This window comes from Clarias gariepinus, chromosome 10, assembly GCF_024256425.1.
Source record: "Clarias gariepinus isolate MV-2021 ecotype Netherlands chromosome 10, CGAR_prim_01v2, whole genome shotgun sequence".
Lineage (NCBI taxonomy): Eukaryota > Metazoa > Chordata > Actinopteri > Siluriformes > Clariidae > Clarias > Clarias gariepinus.
This window is the reverse complement of record NC_071109.1, coordinates 13,600,321-13,628,158: the sequence shown is the minus strand read 5'-3', so window position 1 is coordinate 13,628,158 and position 27,838 is coordinate 13,600,321. Positions and strand designations below refer to the sequence as shown.

The window sequence follows — 27,838 nt, the reverse complement described above, 5'->3', positions numbered from 1 at the left end:
ATTTTGGCCCAAAGTCCACCACCATCTGTCCTTTTACATTCCTGTCCTGAAGACCAAACCTGGAACATTATCCCTTCAATTTCCGATACTCTCTTCACCTCTAGAACATTCCTTACAAACTCCTCTTTCAGAATAACTCCTACTCCATTTCTTTTCCCATCCACACCATGGTAAAACAATTTGAATCTTGCCCCTAACGACCGCCGGTGACCTCTAAAAAAAAGAAAAGAAAAGAAATAATAACGAGAAATAAAAAAATAGAAAAGAGGCAATAAATAAATAAATATCTTAACTATAAGAAAGTCAAACAAAAGTTACAAGTTTTCAAAATATATAAGAAATATAACCTATCTGTACAGACAAAAAATGTATGAATTTAAATGCAAATTGTAACACACTTGATGGAGTGAACAAGCGTGGTCAGTTTCTGGGTTCTTTTTGGGTTTATTCAGCGAGCAGTTTCTTACAAGCCTTTTACACTCATGCAACACAACAATACAGCAATTTCCTACTAACACTTCTTCTAACACTTCTTCTGTTACAGGTACACTCCATGGATTCCATCGGACTACCGCCATAGGACTATCGTACTACTGTATGCAGGTGAGACATGCAGGTGAGACATGCATTCTGATACTGAAAATCTGTTTTTTCTACAACAAAACAATAAAACATTCTTGAACAAACTTTACAAATAAAATAATATATGTTGGTGGGGGTCCTGTCTTTTATACAAAACCACAGAATACTTCTAGGAATCTCCACAAAATAATATGTGGAATAAATAAAAAATGTCCGAAGTGTGCAATTGAGCTTAGTTTGTGCAAATGTGTAAGAAGTGTGCAAGTGTGTGCAAACATGCAAATGTGCAATGTGTGTGCAAATTTGCTATGTCCATGATTGTCCGGTCTACAGTGCGATTTTGGTCAAGTTGGTAAGTTTCCGCCTATGATTTACCACATTAGCCTATCAGGGCTTGGTACAGGTTATATAAAGGCTGCAACTAGGCTACCTGGGATGCGTCATTGCCAGCTCTGCCCCCTTGGTGTGTGTGGGTCTCTGGTTAGCAGGTAGGTTTAGCCATTTTGCAGTTAGTTTGTGCATTTCAGTAACTCTGTTTGTTGTAACTGAAATAGCACCTTTGCAGCTTCACAGCAGTGTGCAGGATATGAGGGATATGTTATTGCCAGCTCTGCTTTTGGGGTGTGCGGGTCTCTAATTAGCAGGTATGTGTATCTGTTGGACAAATGTTGCAGTGAGGTTGTGCATTTTAGATAACTATGTTGTTTATTAAAGCTGGAATAGTATCTTGTTTACAACTTCTGGGTGGTGTGCAGCCTACCTGAGATGTGTTATTGCCAGCTCCACCATTGGGGTGTGTGGTTCCTTGTCTAGCAGGTAGGCCCTAGCTGTTTGACTATCGCTGCAATGAGCTCGTGCATTTTGGCTAACCATATTGCCAAGCAGCACCTTGTTTCCTGGCTTTGCTGTGGTGTGCAGGCTGTTTATTTCCTGGTGGTTTGATTCTGTCACCTTTGACTATACTGCAGAGATTTTGACTGTGAGCAACCGTTTGACTTGAGTGGCCCGGTGACCAACACTTGCAGGACAAATTGGTTTATTGGGAATGCCTTTTTATACAGAATGGAATAACAGTGGCGCTGTATCGTTGCTACTCTTTCTTGCTACTCTGCCTTGCTACTTTATTTTCCTTGTTTGTTGCTACTCTGCCTTGCTACTTTGTTGCTACTCTGCCTTGCTATTTTGTTTTGTTTGTGTATTTGGGTTTTAGTTGCTTTGGTTGTATGATTTCTTTGATTTTTGTTTAGCCTGATTGAGTTTTGTTTATAACTTCTTTTCTTTTTCTTTAAGTGTAGTGTCAATTGTTTCTTGTTAATGATGAGTATGGTTTATTGCTTTTCTTATTTAAACGTATTGTAGTTTTGTGTGTTTGTGTTTGCTTGTTTAGGCCCCTGAGCTGGAAGGCTAGGTGTAGGAAGAATTAGTTTACAGCTAGCCTACCCAGCTCCGGGTAAGCCTTGGTGGCCCTTATAATTAGTGGGGTATCACGCTGTTTAGTTCATCCAAGCTATATTTTATTTGTTCTTTTAATAGTGTACCTGGTCAATGTAAACATTTTTCATATGGATACTGATCTGTCTCTGCCCTCCATGTGTGCCTGAGTCGAATTAGTATTTAGTTCCCCTTCCTGTAAAGGGGTGGCGTAATCAGCAGTAACACATTTCTGCTACATGATCGTAGCTCTGTAGAGCTCATCTGTCCTGCATGGTGCTGTTCCTGAACCAGGTTAAGATGTTTCCTGTCAGGATGCTCTCTATGGTGCAGGAGTAAAAGTTCCTGAGCACCTTGGGAGGCAGTCTAAAGTCTCTCAAGCACCTGAGGTGGTAGAGATGCTGGCTGGCCTTTTTCACCACGGTGTTGATGTGGCAGGACCGTGCCATGGCCTGCGTGATGTGAACACCAAGGTATCGGAAGAGCACTCTCTCCACTGGGCTCCTGTTGATGATGCGGAGGTCTGGTAGTTCCTCTCCTGCTTTGTGCTAAAGTCCACTATCAACTCCTTTGTCTTGTTGACGTTCAGGAAGAGATTGTTCTTCTGGCACCAGTTCTCCAGATTTCCAACCTCATCCAGTTAGGCTGTCTCATTGTTGTCAGAGATTAGGCCCACCACGACGGTGTCGTCAGCAAACTTAATGATGGTGGAGTTCATAGTGGCTATGCAGTCATAGGTGTACAATGAGTATGGCAGGGGGCTCGGAACACAAACCTGGGGGGCTCCTGTGCTAAGAGTGAGGGAGTCTGAGACATGTCCGCGCATCCTTACTGCCTGTGGTCTCCACACATCACTCACCTGGACTTTTTAACATTGCCTTGAATGTTAAAAAGTCCAGGTGAGTGATGTGTGGAGGAAATGAGATTGCATCGTCTGTGGAACGGTTCGGGCGGTATGGAAACTGTAGAGGGTCCAGTGTGTCAGGTAGTGAAGAAATGAAGTCTCTGACCAGGCACTCAAAGCACTTCATCACTACTGAGGTGAGGGCTACAGGGCGATAATCGTTGAGGGAAGCGGGATGAGGTTTCTTCAGGACAGGAACAATGATGGACTCTTTGAAGCATGTAGGGATCACCGACTGAGATAAAGAGATGTTGAATATCTCAGTGAACAGCTGGTCTGCGCAGGCTCTGAGAATACGACCCGAGATGCCGTCTGGTCCTGCTGCTTTCCTGGTGTTCACTCTCTTGAAGGCTCTTCTCACGTTATGCTTGGTGATGAGCACGCTTCCGGTGCTGGCAGTGTCTTCCTATCTGTAGCCGTTAGCGCCGCTAGCATTACATCGCTAGCGTCTTTAGTTGCAGCCTCGAAGTGAGCATAGAATGTGTTCAGCGCGTCTGCCAGTGTCACATCCGCGTTCGTCATACCGGATGTTGGTGTTTTATATTCCATAATTGTCTGTTATTAGTCCCTGCCACAGGCTCCCAGAGTCACTCTGTTGGAGCTGTGACTCTGGTTTCCTCCCGTAGCGCTGCTTCGCCTTTATCACCGCCTTCCGCACGTTATACAATGCAACCTTGTACGGTTCCATGTCCCCCGACGCGGATTGTTTTATCCACCCACAGCTTCTGGTTAGGAAACGTTCTGATAGTGTTTAACTCCACAGTATCATCTGCTAGTTTCTCGATATATCCCATCCTACATCCGCTTCCGTAAACACGCTGATGTCATCGGAGCTGTTTCGGAACATGTCCCAGTCTGTGTCAAGTGCATCCTGTAACGCGGCCACCGATTGGTCCGTCCAGCGCGCGACCTCCCTCTGTACCGGAACTTCCTGTTTTAGCCTTTTTGTATTTTGGCATGAGGAAGATGGTGGCGTGGTTGGATTTACCAAACGGTGGATAAGATTGTGCCTTGTAGCCATCGTTGACTGTAGTGTAGCAGTGGTCCAGTGTCCTCGTGGTGTGGGAGGTGATGTGCTGATAACAGTTTGACGCTGCGTGTTTGAGGTTGGCACTATTAAAGTCCTGGTGCTGTGAGTGCCTAATGCAGCTTGCATAAGGCAGTGTCCGTGTTCCCTTTTGGTGGAATGTAAACGGCGCTGATTATGACCGATGTAAATTCCCGAGGTAGGTAAAAAGGACGACACATGGACAGTAGTTCCAGGTTTGGTGTGCAGGAGCGTGTAAGGGGAACCACGCTCGCGCTGTTGCACCAGCTGCTGTTCACCATTAAACACACGCCGCCTCACCTTGACTTCCCTGAGTCCCGCGTCCTGTCCATGCAGTGAACCAAGAAGAACTCGGCTGGCTGGTTGGCGTGGTCCGGCACCGCTGGGTTCAGCCATGTCTTGGTGAAGCAGAGGAGATTGCAGTCCCTAATGTGTCTCTGGAACTTTACCCTGGCCCTGAGGTCATCGAGCTTGTTCTCCAGTGACTGGACGTTGGTGGGCAGGATGCTAGGCAGAGGTGTGTGGTGTGCACGGGCTCTCAGCCTGTTCCTGATGCTGTCTCGTTTCCCACAGGGCCACTGCGTCGCATCCATGGTTCTCCCTCAGGATCTCACTCGGCCAGCTCAGATCCGGAGTTAAAAACGTTGAATTGTGAGTACATTGTATACCAATAGAAACAAGGGTGTCTCTATCTTACTAAATGTACTCAATAGTGATGACTTTGCAGGTTTAAAGTTACTGGAAATTACTTTAAAAAACAAAAACAAGAAAAAGGAGGTTGGAGCAGTCGTCACGGCAACCGGCCTTACCGGCGCCATCTTTATATTTTATAATAATTTTTGCTGTTCCAAAAGTCCATGAAATAATAGTAACAGTGGTATGAAGGGGTCCTTTCTTTTTCTCCTTTGGTGGGGTGCTGAAAGGGAGTTCACCCAAGGCACCGTACACATTAGAATCGGAGGTGAGAGGTGTCTTCATTCAGGCGGAAGTGCTAGTAAGGCTTTTAATGCTAATCTCTGCTGCCCGAGAGACGTTTTAGTGCCCTGAGGAGTGTTAAGACATAGCTTAGATGATCAATGAGTCAAATAAAGCTAAATAATGTGGCCATACGTCATGTGCATCAGGAGAAACTGGACAGACTAGACCTTGAAGGAATATGCCTGTCTTTTATCGAAATCAATGATAAAAATACCTTTAAATCCTTTTCTTGAAAATGATTTGCTCTCCTTCAGTGGTGACTCCATAGCTATGGTCATGATCTGGTTGAATGTTTTGGTAGCCTTCAATAACTGCTCTTTCTGTAATACTTTAGATGGTAAATACTAGTAGTATTATAATACTTTTATAGAAAAGTAAGAAGTAATAGTAATATATTACTTTCACTGAAAAATAACTAGGAATAGTAATTTATTATTTATAGAAGTTGAGTAAGTACCATTGTTGATGGGTAAACAGTTTGTAGAAATGGGTAAAAAGTTAAAGCTAAAAATAAGCTGATTGGCTTTTGTGTAATGGGACATTATTTCAGGTTGAAGCCCATATAATGTCTGTCTGTTTTTCTGTATGGAATTTTCTGCCTAAATTTCTTAGGTAATCATAACGTGAATAACACATGAGAAAATCTACTTGAAATGAAATATTCTAATATTTTGAGTTTATGAATGTAGAATGAGTTTCACTCTTTGAATTAAATTACAAAAGAAAACAAACCTTTTTTTAGTTATTAGGTTTTTTTTATGAGAGAAATGTGATTTCCGAAGCATTTCATCCATATAGCTAATCGCACCAATATGTGCTTGTTTGAACGTTCTATTTTAGATTTATAAGCCCCTTTGCTTTTATAATAAGTTCTCATTTTAAGGAAATGTTTTTTTGCTAGATTTTGGTGCTATAGGGATTTTGAAACTACCATATTTTGGATTTGCCTTAATATTTGCCTTGTGTATAAGAGCCTTAATTAATGGGGTCAGGAACCAATGTTTAGCAAGAAGGCCTGGTATGCAGTCAGCATTCTGAATAGGATAAAAGGTTCTGTCCAAGTCTTTTACATTTTTTTCATCCAAACATAAGAGACAGTCTGTTCTTTGATTTGTGCACACAGGCATTGTCATAGTGTAACTGGTTTGGGCCTCTTACTTTTTATAAATGGAAATAGTTTTGTTACACTATATGAGGAGATAAATAATTGTATGCTTTCAGCTGTGGAAAAGGTTTGGGAAAACTCACAGATGAAGCTTGCAAAGGCAGGAAAGGCATTGCCAGTACCAGTTAAAATGTGACTATATTGAATCTAAACTAGATCCAATTAAAACTTTTGCTGTACATGTATTACAAAGGCTTTTTGGCACTATGTACTCAATTCAGCAAGGTAGTGGCTCTAGTGGTTCTCTGCTCAGTCTTTCGGCCAATTCTGTTTCTGGAATGTTTATTTGTTAGTTTTGTGTCCTTTTTTTCAAGATTTTAAAATGATCTTTATAGGAAGTTGACTTCTGGTTTGGACTTGCTCTTTTTTCAGAAATAAATAACTTTATCACAAGTTATACAGTAGTTAAAGGTTTAAAGGTGCAAATAGCAATACAGAATAATTAAATACAATTATTGTAATAAAAAAAATTATATTGTATTCTGTATGTTTGTTTTTGTATTAAATTACCTTTTGAGCATTTATGCCATGTGATGTTCATAAAATGTTACATGACCCAAATGCTCCAAAATGCATTTTACAAGCTTACTGTAACAAAAGGGATTGCTAAGCAATTTCTAACAAGAACATGAAAGTGTGGGTTTATATGTCCTATATGTTATGTTTTTTGTTCACAAAAAATGCTTTAAAAGAGTACATGCAAAATGGAAGCCTAACAGTATAATTAAGCAACTGTTCTATTAACAGACGTAAATTCAATCCCCTTTATTAGGGTATGTACTGTATAATATAGCACAAAGTGATCAGAAACCGATTTGATGTGCTGTTCTCTATGGCTTTATGGGAGGCAAAGCTTGTTAATATTGTCTTATTTTACTACATATATCAACCAAAACAATTTTTTTTGTTATACATTCATCACAGAAAATCTGTGTGTCAAAGTGGCTACTTCTGAAGTTTATGCAACATGGAGTTAACCAATCTTGCTTTCCTAAAATTTTCAAGTTGCTATAACTTGCCGCTTTGGATAGATGATTTTATATGTGCTTCAATTTTAAGCGTTATACTGTGATCCACTTCAAACAATAATAATTTAAAATGCAAATTATTTATATTTTTTATATGAAAATTGATGTAAGCTTCTAGAAGCACATGACCTGTAAAAATTGTTGCTTAAATTGTTTTTTGGTAAAAGCTTAATAAGCAATTTTGCATTTTAGAATAATACACATTTTCAGTTTTTATTTCATATGAAATATAAATTGGTTTCATCTTAATGATAATTAAGATCACTGAAAGAAATTGTATTTAGCAAATGTGTAGGCATATACAGGTATGTATGCACAAAAAAACAAACCATAGATCTGGAAATAGGAAGCTTTAATATTGTGATAAATTATGTTTTATGGTCCTATCTGAAAATGAACTTTTACACCTAGGTGAGATTTTTAGCACCAATACTATGTTTTGGCTGTATATATAGTGTTAGTTCAGCGCAAATGCTTTTGAGACAAATGCCAATGTCCGCTCATAATAAAGGCCCACATACATGTATGGGTGGGACATTCAAGTGCATTAAGTCCTTGTACAAAATTATTGAAATATTAGTCTCCATTTTCAATAAATTAATTTATTTGGGGTGTTTTTCAAGACTATTTTAAGTTTAAAATGGTCTAAATGGGCTGAATCCTGATGCCCTTGCTAATGATATAAGTTCTTTTGTGGGCATCTCACACTGCTTGGGAAACACACTGGCTGTCTTGAACACAGTTATGGTATGTCAAAACCTTTTAAGACAAGCTACTAAAAATTCACATCAAAAGTCAAGCATAAGTCTCTGTACGTAGGTATTTATTGTTTAAGGCTATGAAATTATTAATGCCGTCCTGTCCCATCTTACAAAAAAATCAGTATGATCCCTGTAAACTGTTTCTCCCCAATAAAATATTTCTATTACAGTGGAACCTCGGATTGCAAGTAACGCAGTTTGCGAGTGTTCCGCAAGAAGATTTTTAATAAATTTTGACTTGAAAACAAGTCTTGGTTTATGAGAACTGAGTATCATGCATCACTTATGCGCTACTTGTTTTGACGCAGAGCCTCACGTGATCACAACTGAGCCAATGGTTTTTCTCTCTCATGCTACAGAATTGTGGGTAATCGTTTCCCCGCTGGGTCTTAGTGTGTGTCTCCACTGGTACAGTATAATCAACAACGTAATCCAAGGTTCCACTGTATATCTAAATCTCACATGCTGTAATTTTTCATAAATTTTTATCATGTGGGGTATGTAAGATTTTGTCCATCTAAATTAAATGCTCTAACTAGTATGCTAATAATTCACACAATGCTCACTAATAAGGGTATATACATGTAGAGAAAACTTTTAAAAGGTGAATGAAAAATCTAAATGTAAGAAGGGCCTAAAAGGAAAATACTGCATTTTTGTTAAAAACGTCAGCTCTGGAAAATGATTTGAGTTTCTTATAATGAATGCATTAATCTGGAATTAATAGACAAATTGTTATTCTATTCACAAAGTGCCTTCATGGACATGATTTCCCAGCTTTTCCCTGGTTCTAGAGAGAGGGGCAAGTAGACATCAGCAATTAACTTTAATCTGTAGCCCCCACAAGCACCAGATCAGAGGTGAGGAGGAAGAGAATTTAAAGGTCCTCAAAGAGAAAATGGACTCTCATAAAAAAATAAATAATATAAAAATAGAATATTATAAACAGATGAAGAATACCTGAGGATGTCAGCATCAAGTAATGACTCAGAACTGTGGGCATCATTGTAAAATGCCATCCAACTAATGCGGTGATGTTTTAAGACAAAAATAGGTTGGCATAGTTCTGTTTCATATGCAGTACCGGATCTGGGATTATAATCATAAACTCAGCTAAATTTAGAGCAAATTGATAAACCTTTTCTGTTCACCCAGCATAACCTCCTTGTAACAATGACTATTTAATAGGCATTTCAACTGTGCTGGCTCAAATAGGATTTCAGTATAGGCTCTCTTCATGAACATCCTGTCAAGCAGAGTTATTTACATACATGTTATTTAGCTTTGCCTCACAAAAAAAAGATCAAATAACCTGATTTGCACCCAGGGTTACCCGCTTTTACTATCATTATTTATATTAAATATCTCTCTATTCAATAATTATTAATGGTACAGTTGTTAGGTGGTTAGCATTGTGGCCTGAAGATTAAGAGTTCTAATCCCACCTCAGTCTATGTGTGTGGAGTTTGCATGTTGTCAGTGGTGGGTGGGTTTCCTCCAGCTACCCCAGTTTCCTCCCACAGTCCTAACACATGCAGATTAGGTTAATTGGCATTCCCAACTGTCCGAGGTGAGTGTGTGTGCTGCGATAAATTGGCACCTCAGAGTCTTCTGGGATAGGCTCCAGGCCCCAGCCACCATAAGCATTATAGAATATATTTTATTCATCTTCCATAACTGCTTTACTCTGGTCAGTATCACCATGGATCCAGACCTTATCTCACGAACACTGGGCCGAATGTTGAATAATTCACCCTGGGTAGGAAACCAGTTCATTACAGATCACTGTACCCATATACATTCACACATACAGCTAATTTAGCTGACTCATCCACAGAAATGTACCTTGGGCAGCACATAAAATTCCAAACAGATAATCACCCATTGATGATAAGCCCTAGTAGTGCCAATTACATTATTAGACAATTCATATAGGCTGGGCCTGAATAATTAACCAGAAACAACATATTTTGTGATAAGAACTTGTTAGAAATAAATGCATTAGCATGGCATGTCCACCATAAGCTCATGTTGCACCACGCTGGCAAACAATGAAATTCATTCATCCAACGCAGTTTGGCATGCTACACCAACAGGCTTGTGAGCATGTGGAGCTACCAGTGCTTGTTTGCATATGTGGGTGAGCATAGTTTCATTTGTGTATGATTTATTCTGTTGGGTTAGTTGCATATAAGTGCTTGTGTGATTGTGTTCTGTGCAGGAACAATTCTGCAACTGTGTATACAGTACTCGCTATTGGACAAAACAGCAAAACATCTTTGTGCGTGTATGCAGCATTATCAGGGATGGGACCCTTAATAAAAGGATGAAAATTTCAATTGTGCCTTTCAGCTCTCTGATGTCAGTGCTGCAGTCACACAAGGATGAGTGAGCGATTCCCAGGAGATCCTGGTAAAGGTGAAAAGGTCTAATAATTACCCTGCCTTACCAAGCTTCTCATCTCTGGCTCACTCAATTTTTTATTCTTTCCCTGTTCTTTGCTTTTATGTCTCTGACTTTTGCTATGTCTTTGTCTCCCTATCTCTTGAATTCACTCTATTTATTTTAACACTATGTGTGTGGTTGTGTATTATCCGTGGCCATTTTTCCCTTTTACTTGACATTGCATCTCCATGGAAACTGTCAATGGACAAACCTTGTCAAGGTTCTGCGTTTTGTGAAGGTCTGACACTGTCCATGTTATACCACTTGAGACATTCTCATCCCTCCTAAACACTGGCACTAACCCTTGGGTGCCACACACAAATAGAGATTGTGGTGCTTGCTGTCCCTTGGATGACCATGTGTGGCATTATTTCCAGTACTGAACAAAATTTTCGGGTGAACGGTCTTGTCAAGTCATGACCTATTCACTACTTGCATAATCATGGGCAACTTGTTCATAATATTTATTTCTGTATAATGTACAACCATTTAGCTTTTCCATTTGAGTGAAAAAGTGAAAGAATTAAATTATCCAGCATGTCTGACAGCTTGCTTACTATTAAAAAATACAGAATACTGACGTTTTAATACTGACATCTGGTCTAATACTATACCCATTCAGTCCTATTTTTTAAATTTTCTCCCAAACAACAGCCCTGTGTTAAATGATCTACTTAGCTTGCTGAAGTATTGATTTTAGTAATAAGTAATATAGAATAATTAGTATATTAAATAAAGAAATATTTTATTGCAGAATTTAAATGAAATTTTATGGCAAGCTACAGGCTTCCCACATAGAGTTAAAGCAATTGCCTGTGGATGAGATGCAATGACCGGAAACCGGACATACAGTACAGTATTTCTCCATAAATGATCACTATAAGGAAAGGAGACAGCAAATGGAACTCTGCATCAACCTACATTATCTACAATACAATTGAACCAATAAAACATATCATTTAAACAGTACTTATAAAGTTATATAGTGCAACGAAGTTTTAAAGAGCATAGCATGTGAGCTGCATGCAGACAGAAATTTTCACAGTTTTCATGTAGAGGTGACATGCACATGCAGAGAAACAGATACATGAGAGACCACAATGAGAAGTGAGCACTAAAACACATGCATTTACTGGCATCAGGGTCTACACTTTGCATGTGAGTCATGGGAAGGTGAAATTCATGCCACCTTATACACTTTACCCACATTTAATTAATTTATTAATTATGAATTCAGTTTATTGTCAGCAACACATGACAGCAACCAACATAAAAAGAGATGGATATAATGCTACTAAAATATTAGATGACTCATTTCAGTATAGGTCATTGACAAGAAAAAAAATCTACTCATGCACATTAATTAATTAACTAACCATATTAACTGAATGACTGAGTGACTGACTGATTGATTAATTAATTTTGATTATGGGTGCCTTGGTGAAATTTAGGAGGATACATAAAATAAAATAATTTTCACTATATAAGATATTTCCCACCATAATGAGGCACTAAGCTTTGCTATATGAATGCCTGTATTGTTTTTTATTTTTTTCAAATTTAAAAACCTAACTTCTCCCAGTGCAGTGACAAGCTGCATGCAGATCACACGGAGGTTTTATGTTTTTGATGTTCTTTTCACTTGTTTAATTGTTCAGAGCAATTGAATTTTTGTCTCAGAAAGGATCTTAAAAGAGTTGCATAAAGTCTCTTATATAATACAATACAGATTATGTCTTTATTTCATTATTTTTTTTTACAGAGCTTGGTTGCAAATAAAGTGGCAGCAAAGACAGATGGTACTAATCTTTTTAATATGACATTAATAGTTATATTAACACATACAGTGGTCTGTGGCTAGATACATCTATCTTGTGCGTTTGTGTGATTTCTTAGGCATTTTTCCTTTTGCAGCGTCACCACATCGGCTCAATCAATTCACAAGTTTTTGGCACAAGTTATTGGCAGGTTTTATGCCAGATATGATTTCTGCTGTGACCAACCCTTTTGCAGGCTCGGGACTGGCACTGGGGATGTCCTGCACAGCAATGTGAATGACTCATTGCCAGTTTTCACACCACATAATTGCAGCTGTTGCTGCCAAATCTGGTACAACCAGTTATTAGGTTTAGGGTTAACTCTGGTTATCTTTGTGTAATATAAAAATTTGTTGGATGATTTGTATGGCAAAGTGTGACAAATATATAAAAATTGTATAATTAATATAAACCAAATGAATATTTGTGAAAATAAAGACAATAGATAATATATGTAACAAAACATGTATTACAAAAAGTCGGCTAATAGCACAATTAAACAAACATATTTTTGGTAAGGGCATTGGGGAAACAAAAACTGTAGCAGCTGGTAAATGAATCATCAGGAAAGTCACTGGGAAGAAGTCACAGATTACAGTGCACCTGGGGCCAATGTATCCCATAGTTAGTCATGCCAAATTGTTGCCTACTCTTTACGTCACTGTCTAGAAATGTGTTCTATTCTGTTGTGTCTAATGCAACAGCCCTTACTGGTTGTCTGCTGGAACTTATGAGCCTTTGCCCAGTCCCCAATAATTTCAGTGTTGGCTCTCACTGACAAAATTCATCCATAGACAGAGGGTTTGTTCATACACATCTTTATTCGGTGTTGAATATTCCGGTACACAGCACCATGGTGCACATTTCTTCTCTGAAGTATCAAAGATGAATGTGTGGTTTGCACCTCTAAATTAACCTACATTCTCCATCATCATGTTCATTTGCTGGATGGGAAGGAGTGAGACTTACAAATTGTACATGAAGCATCAGAAGGGACAGCTTTATCATAGGTGAATTTAATAATTTGACCAATAAAAATAAGTTTTGGTAAGTAGAGTCATGACAAAAATAAACACACACCCTGCTTCAGTAAAGTTCAGCCTTTATTTATACTGCAGAGTGAAATTCTTTATTATTTACATATCCCAGCTTCGGGGTCAGAGCGCATGGTCAGCCATTATACTACACTGCTGGAGCAGTTTGGGCCTTGCTCAAAGGCCCGATAGCAGAGCTGGGGCTCGAACCATAGACATTTCGATCAGTATCTCAGAGTCTTAACACACTAAACAACTGCCCCCAATAAGGGAAATACTTGGCTGCAGAATTTTAAACATTTGCTGTGAGCAGGATTAAAACCTGCTCAGGGAACCCCTATTGGATTTCAATTCCAATACCTTCACCACCAGTAAACCTCAAATTTTTTCCTTTTTCAGCCATTCCAATGTTGATTTTTTTTTGTTGTTGTTGTTTCAATGACTGCAAGTTTTCCAGGCACTGTGGCTCCAAAAACAAGCCCAAATCATCAACCCTCAATCTATATCCTTGACAACTGGTATACACAATACAGGTTTAACTCCTCAAAAGAAAAAAAAACTTCCCAACATTGTTTGACTGATAGTACTGTACTTATAGTGAGTAACCTAGTAACCAGTGTAAGGATCTGATCTATATGATGAGAGAAACTTCAATGCCTTTTTTGGCGCTCTGGAGAAAAATGCCTTAATACAAATGTGCAGTGGTATGGCATGTGGAAAATTGGGAGTACAAGCAATGTTATGTGCCAGATTGAATAATTTACTTTAAAACAAATTGTGAATCTTTAAAATAAGCTACTTGCTCAATGTAAACAAACACCTGCACCAAACACCTGCACCATTACATATTAATTACAACTGCCATATCTGAAGCACTCCACCCATTAGTCCTCTATGGTAGAGTGGACAGTCAGAAGCCATTTTTCACAAAAAAAAAAAGCACATGACAGTCGGTTGGGAGTTTTCCAATGTGCACCTGAAGGAATCTTGCAGACCATGAGAAACAAAATCCTCTGGTCTGATGACATAATTCATTGTGCAATGTGGGGAAAAAATACTATACTGCATTACACTTCACTAATGAGAAAACAGGAAAGTATGGATGCAGAAAAATATTGAAAGAAATCTGTGAAAAAGAGTGAAAACCATGCTCAGGATCTCAGGCTGGGGAAATGGTTTACATTTCAACGAGCATAATGCCAAGAAAACACAGGAGTGCCTTCAGATCAATTCTGTAAAAGTCCTGGAGTGGCCCAGTCAGAGCTTGAACAATTCTGCCAAGGAGAATGGAAGAAACTTCCACAAAAAAAAGGTGTGCCAAGCTTGTAGCTTAATTCTCAAGGATACATAAACCTGCCAAAAATTATTTAACCAAATACTATGTGATGGGTCTGAATACTTGTGTAAAAGAGATATTTCAGTGTTTTTTTTATTATTATTATCAGAACACTCCAAACACCTATGGAGTATTGTGGGTAGATGAAAATGCCTGATCATTACATTATTTGTTCTCTTGTAATGTGATCAAAATTGTGGTGGAGCCACCCTAGACGTGATGCCCCTGCGCACACATTCACACACTGTAGTTATTTACACCTAGGGGCAATTTATCTTTACCAATACATTGCATATGGAACAGAAGAACCTGAAAGAAACCCATTTGGTCAGAAACACCCACAGATATTCATCACCAAAAAATGTATGCAAGGTGTGTGTGTGTGTGTGTGTGTGTGTGTGTATGTGTTTAGGTTGCATAAAGCCCCTTTTCAGATGTTCATCACTGAACCTCCATTAGACTTCCATGCTGTGATCAGAATATAAGTCTGGCAACTAAAAACCCACCAGCAACCCCCATTCCTAATCCCTCTTTTTCACATTTTTCATGCTTTTTCTTCCTATTAATCTTTTATTTTTTCCTATTATCCATTTATTTAGTATGTCAGGTTTCTGTGACACTAACATAGGCTGCCAGATGCATAATTGCTAGGATTCAAATTTTTCATAAGATTATTTTAACGTAATTCTACCTCTGCCCTTTCCTCCATCTACATGTGTCCCACTACATGCATATGCATCTATAGACAAGTGAACATACAGAGATATATGAAAAACATAAAGTGTATTCACTTCCAGGTATGCAACATATTATATCAGATGAAGACTAACGAGCACACATAGAGGCATCACATCCTTAAATAAATCATGCCCCCCTCTCCAGCATGGCTGCCATGAGCTCATGATTAAAACAAAAACAGAGGTCCTGCTTATTCCTTCTGAGAGAATGCAAATAATTCACAAAGGAATGATAAGTTTTTAACATCATTTAGTCAAAGTCAATAAAATACAATACAGAGCATTTGCATCGGTAAACAAATTCATCCAGCCTGGTGCATTCTCAGCTTTTCCTGTTCATGGCATCCTTAACATAAATCTTAGATATGGCTGAGGGATATGTCCCTACTGCCCACTGCTCATATATCTAGTTTGCCTCCTGACCTAAACACAAACACCATCCACATATCAGCTCAAACAATTCTTCATATCTCTGGTGACTTCAGTGCTTACTGATATAACAGTCAAATAGGATTATAGGTCATTTGTTTTGTGCATGTGTGGCTGGGCTGAGCCGACACTCTGGTATATCATAATACTCTGCGTTGGGTTTAAAATGAGGTGGAAATGGCAGGAAAAACAGCAGCAAAATTAGTTTAGTTTATGTATAAAATCAAACCAAATTAAATCGGTAAAGCAACTTCTCTTTACCAGGCTCTCCATACACTTTGCATATGCAAAGCCAAAAAAAGAGATTGGTTCTAATAGGAATAAGTGACATCACCGACTGGTTAAAGTAATTTGTCCAAAAAAAATTGTATATTTCTTTTTTCTGTGTAAGTGTTATTTATAAAATAATAATAATAATAATAATAATAATTAAAATTTCCACCATTTTGGAAATGGTTCAGCTGAATGGATGTTTTTTTTTTTTTCATTTTTGTTGAAATATAAACACACTCCTTTTACACATCTGCTACACATGGGGACTGAAGGTAACTGGTAGATAAGCTGATCACAGATGATCTGATGTGTGTGTGTATGAGAGAGAGAGAGAGAGTGGAGAAAAAGAAAAAGAATCTCAATTATTTGGTTAATCCTACTGTTGCCTAAATTTGAATGATAATTAAAGGCTTACTCTACTACTTTTTCCCTACGCTTAGACCACACCAAAAAGTCAAGCTGTATCATAGCTCCCAGTATAAATTTAATCTGATTTTCTTAAACATGCCACTTTTTTCCAACAGCTATTATTACTATAACTGTCCAAAATTTGAACATGGCTGGAAAATGTTCTATGCTCTGGACATATTTCTTATGTAATTGTAGGTGTGATCTTTCATAGGTCCCTTTCCTTGTGCGCCGACATCAAGCCCCAATTCAGCTTCCAAATGTGTTAATGCCAGGAAGAACCTTTGAGTTTGCGCAAGAGACTGTGTGTATGTGTGTTCTTAAGTGTGCATGCATACATACGTGTGTCCGTGGAGGGTGGGGGTATTAGTCACAGTGTGTGGGAAGCTCTAGCAGTAGGCGGTCATGGTGACATTAGCATGATCATCATGCTCATTACCATCCTACCACAGTTGGACAAAGGTTCTTTCTCTCTGTCATTTTCTCTCTCTCTCTCTCTCTCTCTCTCTCTTGTCTATTTCCAGCTATCCCTCAGTGCACACGTCAAAATTTGCTGACTGTCCATTGACTACAAAAATGTAGCGCTCCTGCCTCCGCCTACAGCCTCTAAAACAGAAGGCTTATCACAACACTGATATCAGATAACGTGCGTGTCACGAGAAGTGATGTGATCAGTCACAGTTTAGATTAGCAGAGACTTTGCTGTATCTCAGGAATCAGTAGATCAACATCTGAGGAAAATAATAATCACAAGTGGCTAGCAGGACTGTATTCAAGAAAATTGCTCTCCCTCGAGTGGACCAACAATGTTTGCATTAACACAATAACCATACACTATAAATGACATTTTTCAAACACACTGATGGCATAAGCTATGCCTAGACCAGAAAGATGATTATATCTCATTAGATGTCTTTGCTGTAAATTGGTGCTGCTAACATAGCTTAATCATAGGCTTTGTTATTCCGGCTGTGTTGATGAGCACCCTACTGTTTAATATTGTTATGACCATTTCTTGCTGTCTTTTAGCCCTTACTTTGTCGGAAAATAATATATCCCCATTGGTACACACATCGTTATATGTTTATACACCCTTTAAAATGAGTCAGTGTGCTACATACAGTAAACATCAATGTACACAGTCACAATGATTACACATACACGTGTTTCTCTCTCTCACTCTCTCTCTCTCTCTCTCTCTCTCTCACATACACACACAGTGATAGACATTCATTGAAACATCTCACACTCACGTTGCTGAATCCTGAAGAGGATAATTAGGATTAGAGGTGCAAAACCTCAATTATGCACCTATGTGAAGTGCGTCAGAGATGCTTAGTGATGTGCAGCTGGCTTTGTGAACTTCCACACAGCCCCAGCCGCACTGATCCGGCATGACACATCGCATCAAGGCTGAACATCTCTCTCCCCCCTCCCACACACACACACACACACACACACACACACACACAAATTTAAGAATAGAGACTAGCAGTGTAACAGCTCCTCTGATGACTCTATTGCTTTGGTGATACTATAAAATATTCATGAAACCTATCATTTCTGCTATTCTTAGCCAACAATGATGTATGGCCCATCTTAGCCATTTATCTGCCAGCTATCTGTCTCTGTGCTGTCAGTATTAAATGGACACAGTGGACAGACATGTGACAGCCCTGTACTGTGCCATGATGTATTTAGAATAGCTTCTCTCTTTTTCAAATATTGTTTTTTTTTTTTGTCATGGCACAACAATATAAGTTTTAAGTTCAAACCTTGCTGTTTCAAAACTTAAAACAGCAAAACAGCTTACAACTTATACTCAACTGTTCTTGTTTATTGTAATATAAGGTTATTAACTGGTAAATACAAATATGTGAAATAATTCTATCTATCTATCTATCTATCTATCTATCTATCTATCTATCTATCTATCTATCTATCTATCTATCTATCTATCTATCTATCAATCAATCAATCAATCAATCAATCACCAGTCAAATGTTATTATATTAATACTGAAGACATTGAACTTATGACAGAAGAAATATGGAAATTATGTAGTCAACAAAAATGTTTAAAATAACCCATGTTTTAGATTTTCAATTCTTTAAAGTAGCCAGCTTTTGCTTTGATAACAGCTTTGCACACTTTAAGCATTCTCTCAGTCAGACTCATGATGTAGTCACATGGAATAGTTTTCCAACAAGATTGCCATGAGTGAGCCAAGCTGTCATCAAAGCTAAAAGCAACTTTGGACAATCTAAAATATAGATTGTCTGAGTTCTCAAAAATCTAAGTTGTTTAAGACTATTTTTTGTTTATTACATAATTCCACACGTCTCCGTTCATACTTTAGATGTAGGGGAGTGATGAATCTCAGGAAGCTAAGACTGTTAGTTGGTTTGGGGAACTGAAGATCTGCCTTTGAGCCCCGCTGTCGGTGGGTTGCCACACCCCATACTATCTAGCCACTGCATGCAGCCATATATATATATGTGTGTGTGTGTGCATCCTTTGAACAGTTGATTTTCTTAGATGTGTTTGTAAAGTCTCCATAACTGCTCTATTCTGATGTTCTGTTAATTTAAGATTTTTGAGGCTGGTAACACTAAATGAACTTTTCTCTTGCATCAGGTGTGAGAGGCAGTTTCATTGTGATGCTTGATGGGTTTTGCCACTGCACTTGACAATACTAATTAAGCAAGAACTATACACATGTGTTATTTCATAGGTTTGAAAAAGATCCATGATTGTCTTGAATGTAGAAAAAACTTGTGTATAAACACACACGGATGCACGCACACGCGCACACACACGCACACACACACACACACACTTTAGATAACCAAAAAAAAAAAAAAAAACTATTAAAAGAACAAAAACTAGCAGTATAGTTTAATATTGAACACTTACATTTAGGCCAGTCTTTTTTTTTTATCAGGTTTTTGGCATGGAAAGTTTGCCAGTTGTTGATTATTACCTACTAATGTCACTTTCTTTTTTAAGTGCTCCCTCTACTGGAGAACTTCAATAATCACATAAGACAGTGCAGACGTGCTTGGCAGGCTGCAATACTTACAAATGTGTAATACTATGGGCTTTTGTGAGCAGTCAAAAATTGAAATCTATCCAAAACAATGTACTGTACCTGTATTTAGATTGTGTTTTCTCGTTTATTGAACTTAATGCAAATGCGAAAAAATAAGATTCATATGTAATTCTTCAACATGTGGTACATGAAAAAAACTTAAACCACTGTCCTGTGTACAATTATTAAAACATGGTGTTTATACATTAGGACACCTTTCATTTAAATCATAAAGAGGCTGTAATAGTCACACCAATGCAAGTATTTCAGGACACTTAAAAAACAGATACAGGTAAAATGGATACAGATATATTTTTACATATATTTATTAAAGGTACATTAACCAACCATAATAAAGTACTACAGAACTTACATCAACACAATCAGCACTAGAGAAGGGCAAGAAGAAAATACACCTGAAATAATGAAGGGATGCAGCTTCAGTTTGCATCCCAAAAAAACCATTATCCTATCTTTTCTTCAATAAGCAGTCCCTTTTCTTTCTCTCATTTGTATTTGTTTCTTTTTTTTTCTTAGGTCACATACACATGACCTTCTTTTAGGCACTTAAGTTTTCATACAAAACCCATCTTTGGTCACATAAACTGCTCTTTAGGGTTCCATGTTTTTTTATGATTACAAGTCTTGTTGGGTAAACAGTTATAATTTATTTAAACCTATATCTAAGCACAGTGTTACTAAAGATTTTGGCACCAAGGCCAGATTTAGAAAATGGACAAAAACACCAGGCAAGACAGCATAAGGGACTTCAAGTTAACATACAATAAGGTATAATACTTCACAAATGTAAGTCTAGGACCTCACAAAAAAGGGAAACCCACAGGTTGTGAACAGTGACATAAGTTTATATCAATCCTTTAAAAGATCTACATCAATACCTTATACTTTGCATATAATCTATATATAGCTGTTACTTGTATTTTATGTGTTTATGCAGTTGGCACAAACTCTTTGTACTCTGTATGCTGTTATACTTTTTCTTGGAAAAATAGATATGTTTTTGTTACTAACTTGTAAAAAAATTCCTGATAAGTAGATATTTTCACACATGCATCTAAACGAGAAACCCAGCGTTCCTCCATGTCATCAGCTGCTTGAAACCTTCACATTTGAGGCTGAATATGCATCGTATAATAAATAAAATCCAAACGGTGTATTCTTTAGTCCATAATATTGACTTTTGGCATCACAGATGCTCAAAAGATACATACATGCATTATTGAAACATTTTTTCTCTCATCACTAGGTCATTAGATTCAAGTACAACTTAAGTTCTCATAAGGTTAAATCTGGCAGTAACATGTTCAGTGACAACATTTCACTGTCTTTTACACAGTTTTTGACATCAATCCAAAAAATAATTCATATTCTGGATACACAAACTAATGACAACACAGCCAAAGACAATAAAAGGCTGAAGAAATACAGACATTTAACTTTCACACTAAATTTCACACTGGTTTACATCTGCAATCAATCATGCAGCTGGTAGGAATCAGCGTGGAACTGAGCCATGAGTCATAGACTACTTTGAGTTGTTTCTAAAACCATACAATAGGAATAAATTGAATGCACCCTTCACAACCCACTTATAAACACATCATAATACTGTATAGAATCTCTGCAAACTCACTGGAAGATTTGCAATTAAAGCCTAACGGCAGTAAAACCCTATAGTTTTGTATGTAATTTAAATGCTTTTGTAAATTGGACAAGAGATTTTTACATAAATCTTCTTAAGACTTTTTACCAAAATTTGAAAATTTTAAATAATCATTGTACATGAATAACTATAACAAACAATGTGACTTCAAAATTTCCACTTTAGTGCAGCTAAATTAAGTTTTTAACTGTTTTTATGTGTGTTTAAATCTGACAACTGTTAAATTCTAAAATATTTCTTAAAGTCCCTTGAGTGGCTTAACAAAAACTTTAAGTTTATATTTTATAGGCTTTACACACAACAGAAGGAAACTAGTCACCTTCACTGTTTTTAAAACCAACTTGTCAATGTATAAGACACATTTGTTATTGGCATCTTAAGGGTTTTCTTTATCACCCCTAATACTATTTTTGTGTATTTAGTTTCCTCTGATCATCAACTGTATTGATCCCAGCAACATATGATTTTTCAAACCAGGATCAGATATGTCTCCATAGAACTACACTATAATCCCAATGGTAGCCCAAACCACTGTCACTCCCTGATTTACAGTCAAAAAACTTTTTATACATACATATATAAATTGCACGCAAAATAGGATTTTGTTCAATTAAGTTCTGGGGCTTTCCCTCATGCTAACTATTTTATTTGTGGTGGCCATTTTAGGTTGCAGGAGGTTATAATTCTACCAGGTATCGCTTCCCATGAATACATTTATACCCACTGCTAAACCAGCCCAGTTTGCATGTGTATATGTAGTGGATATGGGTGATATATAATTGGGGACTGCCCATTGGCAATGAAGTAGTTACTGAAGTTGTGGTCAGCCATATATGGAGCTGGTTGGTAGTAGCAGGTCACATTGTTGGTGTTAGGTATGATGTTCTGCTCTCCCAGGACTTTGAGAGCCAGAATGGTAATCATATTGAGTGTTTGTCGTCGCTCGTGGCCCATCAGGCACACAGTACTCTCATTGACCACCCGTCTTAGTGTCATTAAGTAATCATACTTGCTTTTCTCTTCTCCAATGAAGTGGTTTCTTAGATAAGACTCAATTTTCCTTTGTTGCTCATTCACGTCTGGAAAGTCAATAAAGAAGCGTGAACACATATAACGCTCTAGAGTTTTAATTTCTGTCTCACTTGCAGGTTTAAAATCTCTAACCAGTAGGTTGCTGTACTTAAGCAGGCCACCTCCCCGGATCTCCTCTGGATTGCGTGTTGCTATTAGTCTGTAACGTAGGTGGTCCATGGCTTGCTCAAAATCTCCATACATGCTTTCTGCCACTACTGTGACAGAAGGAATCTCTCTTGGGGAAGACTTAATGGATGAGGAGTCAGGTACATTTGAATCCTTTGTAGTCTCTTTAGGGGTCACTAACTCTAATTGGACATAAGATTCTAGAACCCCAGACTGTGATATGGAAGGACATACAGGCTGTGGTGGTTCTGGTGAATGTTCCACAATCTGTGATAATACCTCTGGTGGTTCTGGAGTTTGATTTGATGCAGCAGAAGAATTTAATCCCTCTGAAGAACATGTGGAAGATTCTAAAACATTTGATGGCCAAACAGAATACAATTCATTTTTAGACATTAACATTGGAGGTTCTAGAAGACATGGTGATATTTTAGGTGATTTGGAAAAGTCTTTTTCTAACACAGCAAAATCTTGATCTTGTTGGGTTATCAATATAGGTGGTTCCAGAAAATGTGTTGTTAAAATTGAAGGCTCTAGAGGCTGTGTCCCAGGTAGATTAGCTTCCTGAGGCAGTAGACATGATATGGAGGGTTCAGAAACTGGTAATGAAGCAAAAGGACCCTCAAATGCCAAGTCAGAGGTTTCTACCTCCTTTGATTCATTAGGAAGATTTGTAGATGAAGGTGTTCTTAATTTGGATGAACTATCTACTTTATGTGTAACAGTTTCTTGAGGTTCTGAAGATTCTTGAGCAGACTCAGCATTCTGGGTAGTAACCTCAATTTCCTCTGAAGAGTTTGTGCAGACAGACAATTTATCTTCTACTTCTACTATAGTCTTACAATTGATCTGAATAATTGGTCTCACTGGCTGGGAGCACGTTTTTGTGAGAAATTCAGGAAAAAATTGAATTGTCATGTTTTGGTCATTTTGTGCAATAAAGGGTTTAGGGCTAATGAGACAATGATTAGTAGTTTCACATGTATCTGGCTCTGAAGTCTCTATATGTGTTTGAACCTTTTTTTCTGGTGATGAAGGTATAGAAATCATCTTCTCTGAGTGTGTACCATTCTCCTGATCTGAAACACCAATGGGTGTTTTGGACATATCTAATATTCTAAGTACTGAGTCTTTGTCTTGTGAAGAACTGGATATCGACTCCAAGCAGTTAGGGGTATGCTCTGTCAAGTCTACTTGCATATGTGTTGAATCTTTTGAGTCATTTACATTAAGTGGATGACTGACAAGCAGAGAAGATTTAACTGCTGAGTCTTTTAAGACTAATTTGCTTTCTAAGTGCGGCACACATGTGACCTTCCTAGACATTTTCCTGGGGGGTTTTGGTGAGGAATGCTTAAGAACCACCATTTGTGAACTTCGACTAGTTTTTTTGGCAGGTGGTGGTAAAGAGTAGTCATTATTCGAGTCCACTGTAGTTTTTAGTGTAGGAAGGGTGAGAGGAGGGAACTGGAATGTAGATTGTCCACTGAGAACGATGGTTTCTACGCTTTCTTCTGTAGTTTGCATTGGCTCACCTACTGTGTTTTTATGCTCCTTTGTAGATGTAACTTTAATACTGTCAGAAAATGCAGCTAATGTATTTCCACTTTCTTTCTTTGTATAGACACATGCTTGAGAATCTGACGGTTGTATGTCATGCTGTATCTTTTTATTTTCCTCAATGGCCACCTGTTCACTTTCTAGCTTTGAATTAATGTTTCTGCTTGTATCTCTGGCATAATGTATATCTGGCATTTCATTTTTTTGCATAAACTGATTTTGATTAGGTTCATTGGTTTTATTCATATCCATTGAGCTTATTTCAGACAGTTCTGATACATCTTCCATAGCTTCATTCATTATTATAGCTTCGCTTAGCTCCTTGATTTTTTCCTTATGAACAGTTTCAGCAGTTATTTCCTCCATGGAAGATTTGTATTGTTCTTCCATCACAATGCCATCATTGTGGCACCCATCATGCAAAGTGTTTCTGTCATTAGTATTATCTGATGTGTTAATATCTGTTTCATTGAAGCTTTCTGTTCCAGCAGAGTTGATATGCTCATGTAATATACCTGACTGTGCGTCAGTGTTCTGAATTATGGAAGCCTCATGTCCTTTTCCCTGGAGTTTTAGCGCTTCCCTTCTCTCAGCCTCAAGGTAGGACTCCAACATAGTATCTAAGATTATTTGGAAGGAATCTACACTAAATTCAAACTGGCGCCGCAGAGAGCTAACAAACTTGAGTTCCACATTTTTGCCACTGTTGTTGGAGAGTGAGATGAGGCTCCATCGGTCACACTCAGTAAAGACTTTAACCATTTTCTGTACATAAGCCTCCTTCATAGTGAGAGCTGTGATCTTGTCCTTGTTAACACCTTGTGGCAAAAAGTCCAAGAGGCACCCCAGAACAACCTCTTTAATTATCTGAAAGTCTTCCTGTTTAGGAAGCTCCACACCAAATATAATGTCTAAGTCCTTATAACTAGTCCCATTCTCCTTGACTAGGACATGACTTGCTGTGGATCCATTGAGACGGACATCCCTCACCTTGATATGCTTAGATACCAGTCTGTCTCTGACAACATGAATTATGTCCTTGGGCTTAATCTTCAAGGTGGGAAAGTTGCCCCTGCCATGAATGGGAATGACCTCAGTGAGAACCTGATCTAGAGTCTCCACTTGCTCCTGAGTTAGATTATGGAACCGCCTATCATCCTTCAGTTCCATCATATTCTGCAGGACTGGGAGGGGAAAAAATAGAAATAAAATTATATAGAACCATTAAAAAAAACAATAGAGAAAAATTTTGATTATTACAATGCAGAGGTAAATTATTGCTAAGAATCTCCTAAATGCAGAAATTGAATGTGCACATAAAACCACATGCTACTGATTTCTCATAAAGTGAAATGGGCTACATCAGAACATTCATAGAAATTTTTTTTCTCTTTTTAAAGGTATTTCTATGTTATTAGAAGTGCTATATATTTTAAGAATCACATCAATTAGCTATCAATATTGTCATTAGGTGATTGTGGACTCAAAACATCAAAAAAGTTAATGGTACCTGATTTTAACAGTAATATTAAGAGTGTTTCAAACATGTTAGGAATTCAGATTTTCAGTTTTTAATAGACAAAAGTGTTATTGGGAATAGTTTTAAACAAACTGATTGTTCAATCTTAAATGTATGGGTTTTCCCCCCTTTTTTAACCTACTTTTGCCTTCTCTGTGTGTAAGATCATATATCCCTATTTGTCGCAGGCAATCTTAAAAAGATGACTCATTCTCTAAGGTGAAGGATGGTAAAACTTTTTTTTAGCCTGTTGGGTGGAGAATCTTTACTGTGTTAAAAGGAAAACTAAATTATGAATGAAAGTTACTACATGTTGGAGTAATAGAAAAATAAACTTCAACATTGGCTCATTCAGTCTAAGCCAGACAGTGGGTATTGATTTTCTCTATACCAGAGCTAACAGGGTTAATCTGAGTGACTCACTGCCATGTATTAATCATCTTAGTGCCATTAATTTAAAAAAAACTGAATGAATAAGCATAAGAAAAACATATGCATTTATGCATGTGCACCCAAGTGTGTGTGGATTTGTGAAAACCCCTTAAGACAGATATGAATGATAAAATTCATATAATTATTATAATGAATGTATAAAACAATCAGATCTTATTTTAAAAGTCAAACCTTCTTTAATGGGTCTTTAATTGTCACTTTAAAACAATCTTTAACTGTCTTATATAGTGTAGGTAGGTATTCTTCCTATTACAAATCTTCCAAACTTGATAAAAAAAGATTCCTACTTCTAAAAGCATAGTCTCCAATACATTTGCATCAAAAGGTCAATATATGTAATTAAACATATAACCATGAAAAAATCCTCATATTTTCATTTCTTTAGGGAAAATAATCTGTTTGCTGTTACTTAATAATACTTACAGAATTCATTAAATCACACAATCTGTATAAGCTGTATTTTATTTATTGTTTATTGCGCCTGCTTGCCCACGCTGCCTTGTGCATACAGTGGGGGCGTCTTGTTTTCCAGCTGCCTTGAAATTATTTCACTAGACAATCTGCTCCATCGCGCAATAATGAAGTCAATGGGTGACCACGAGACATGAAGAAGAGAGATGTACTATGGGGATGATGTGGGGGAGGGGTCGTGACGCAAGCAGGTCCCACAGTCGTGATGGAGCTCTATGGGTCCCACAGTCTGATCACCAACTTTACGCATGACACCACCAGCTCTTTCCATCTTACGCATTCCTCTGATATGCTCTAAACATATTCAGTCTTACTGTTATACGAAACACATAATAATAGCTAATGGTAGCGTTTGTTTTCCTTCAAATCCCCTCGCCTCCCCGCCCCTCTCCTCCCGCAAACAAGCCGGGGTGAGTCATAGCTGAGGGGAAAAAAACGAAAGAAAAAAAAAACTGCACCCAGCTGCGCTTTCGTGTTCGACTTCAGTTTCTACTCATTTTGAAAAAAGCTCTTTATTGAACATTTACTGACACACTTCTTTGGCTTTTTGTGTTCGTTTGTGTGACACAAAGTTGGACGTTTTTTAACCATTTATCTTGCCATTGGCTTGGCTTATAGTCTATCTCTTTGCGGACACTGTACATTTCTCTGTTGATGCGACTGCATTAACAATCAAAACTTTCTCCACTTCTGCAAAACATCAGGGATAGTATGAATCACCGCTGTGTTTAAAAATGGCACATGAGTTTTCATTTTTAATGTCGTGTTGGCTGGGTGGAAGTTATAAATGTTATAAAAACATAAATATTTTTATTCACGCTCTTTTATTGTCTGCTGTGGTCTCCTATAGGTGGTGCACTATTGCGAATGCAAAGAAAATCTGAAAAACGAATTGCTTATAGTTAATTTAACGTTATCCCACCCCTACCCCCATTTGGGGTAATGTTTATGGGTAGGCTAGGATATATGACTACTTTACTTGGCCCAACATATTTTTTAAACTTCGGTGAGTGAACGTATATCTTGCGTCACACTCATAAACTTATCTAATAATAATAATAATAATAATAATAATTCCCACTGCGAGCATGGGGATTCCTCAACTCACCTGAGTTACAGTATGGATAATGGAACCTTCAACTTCCGCGTGTAAGTTGAATTCCAGGGCGTGTAAGATCCAGCAGTTTGGGAGAGAAGCAGTAGGGTCGTGTGCCGTCGGCCTGTGCTCGGATGTATCTCCGCTGAGAAGAGACAGACTAAAGAAAGATGCTGCTGCTGCTGCGTGGTCGCTGTCCAGCCTGTACCGCTCCTGAACCGAAACTCTTAAATATCTCGCGCTTTTTCTCCCTCCGCGCCCGAAAGCGGAAAAGCAGTTGCCATGACAACCTGGCGTCATGCTCTTAAGGTGGTCCACGTAGTGCAGTCGCGCAGCGGTGCCGCATATCAAAAGAGCGATGGGCGAGAGTTAACAGGTTGCCGAAAGG

At 38.0% G+C, this 27,838-nt stretch overlaps 1 protein-coding gene and 1 long non-coding RNA gene across 2 annotated transcripts; one reads left to right on the top strand and one right to left on the bottom strand.

Annotated features, from left to right (window-relative positions):
• The first annotated feature begins 10,246 nt into the window (after nt 1–10,246).
• On the top strand, nt 10,247–12,840 carry LOC128532339 (uncharacterized). Its single transcript, XR_008361283.1, has 3 exons — nt 10,247–10,315; nt 12,105–12,141; nt 12,257–12,840. It is a non-coding gene; the product is annotated as an uncharacterized LOC128532339 (long non-coding RNA).
• Nucleotides 12,841–21,826: 8,986 nt separating this feature from the next.
• On the bottom strand, nt 21,827–27,635 carry LOC128531910 (terminal nucleotidyltransferase 5C). The gene is made up of 3 exons (XM_053506096.1): nt 27,463–27,635; nt 24,491–25,095; nt 21,827–22,471 (listed from the first exon to the last, which is right to left on the bottom strand). The coding sequence occupies exons 2-3, from the start codon at nt 25,082–25,084 to the stop codon at nt 21,878–21,880; spliced, it is 1,188 nt and encodes a 395-aa protein (XP_053362071.1). The 5' UTR covers nt 25,085–25,095; nt 27,463–27,635; the 3' UTR covers nt 21,827–21,877.
• Between the last annotated feature and the right edge of the window lie 203 nt (nt 27,636–27,838).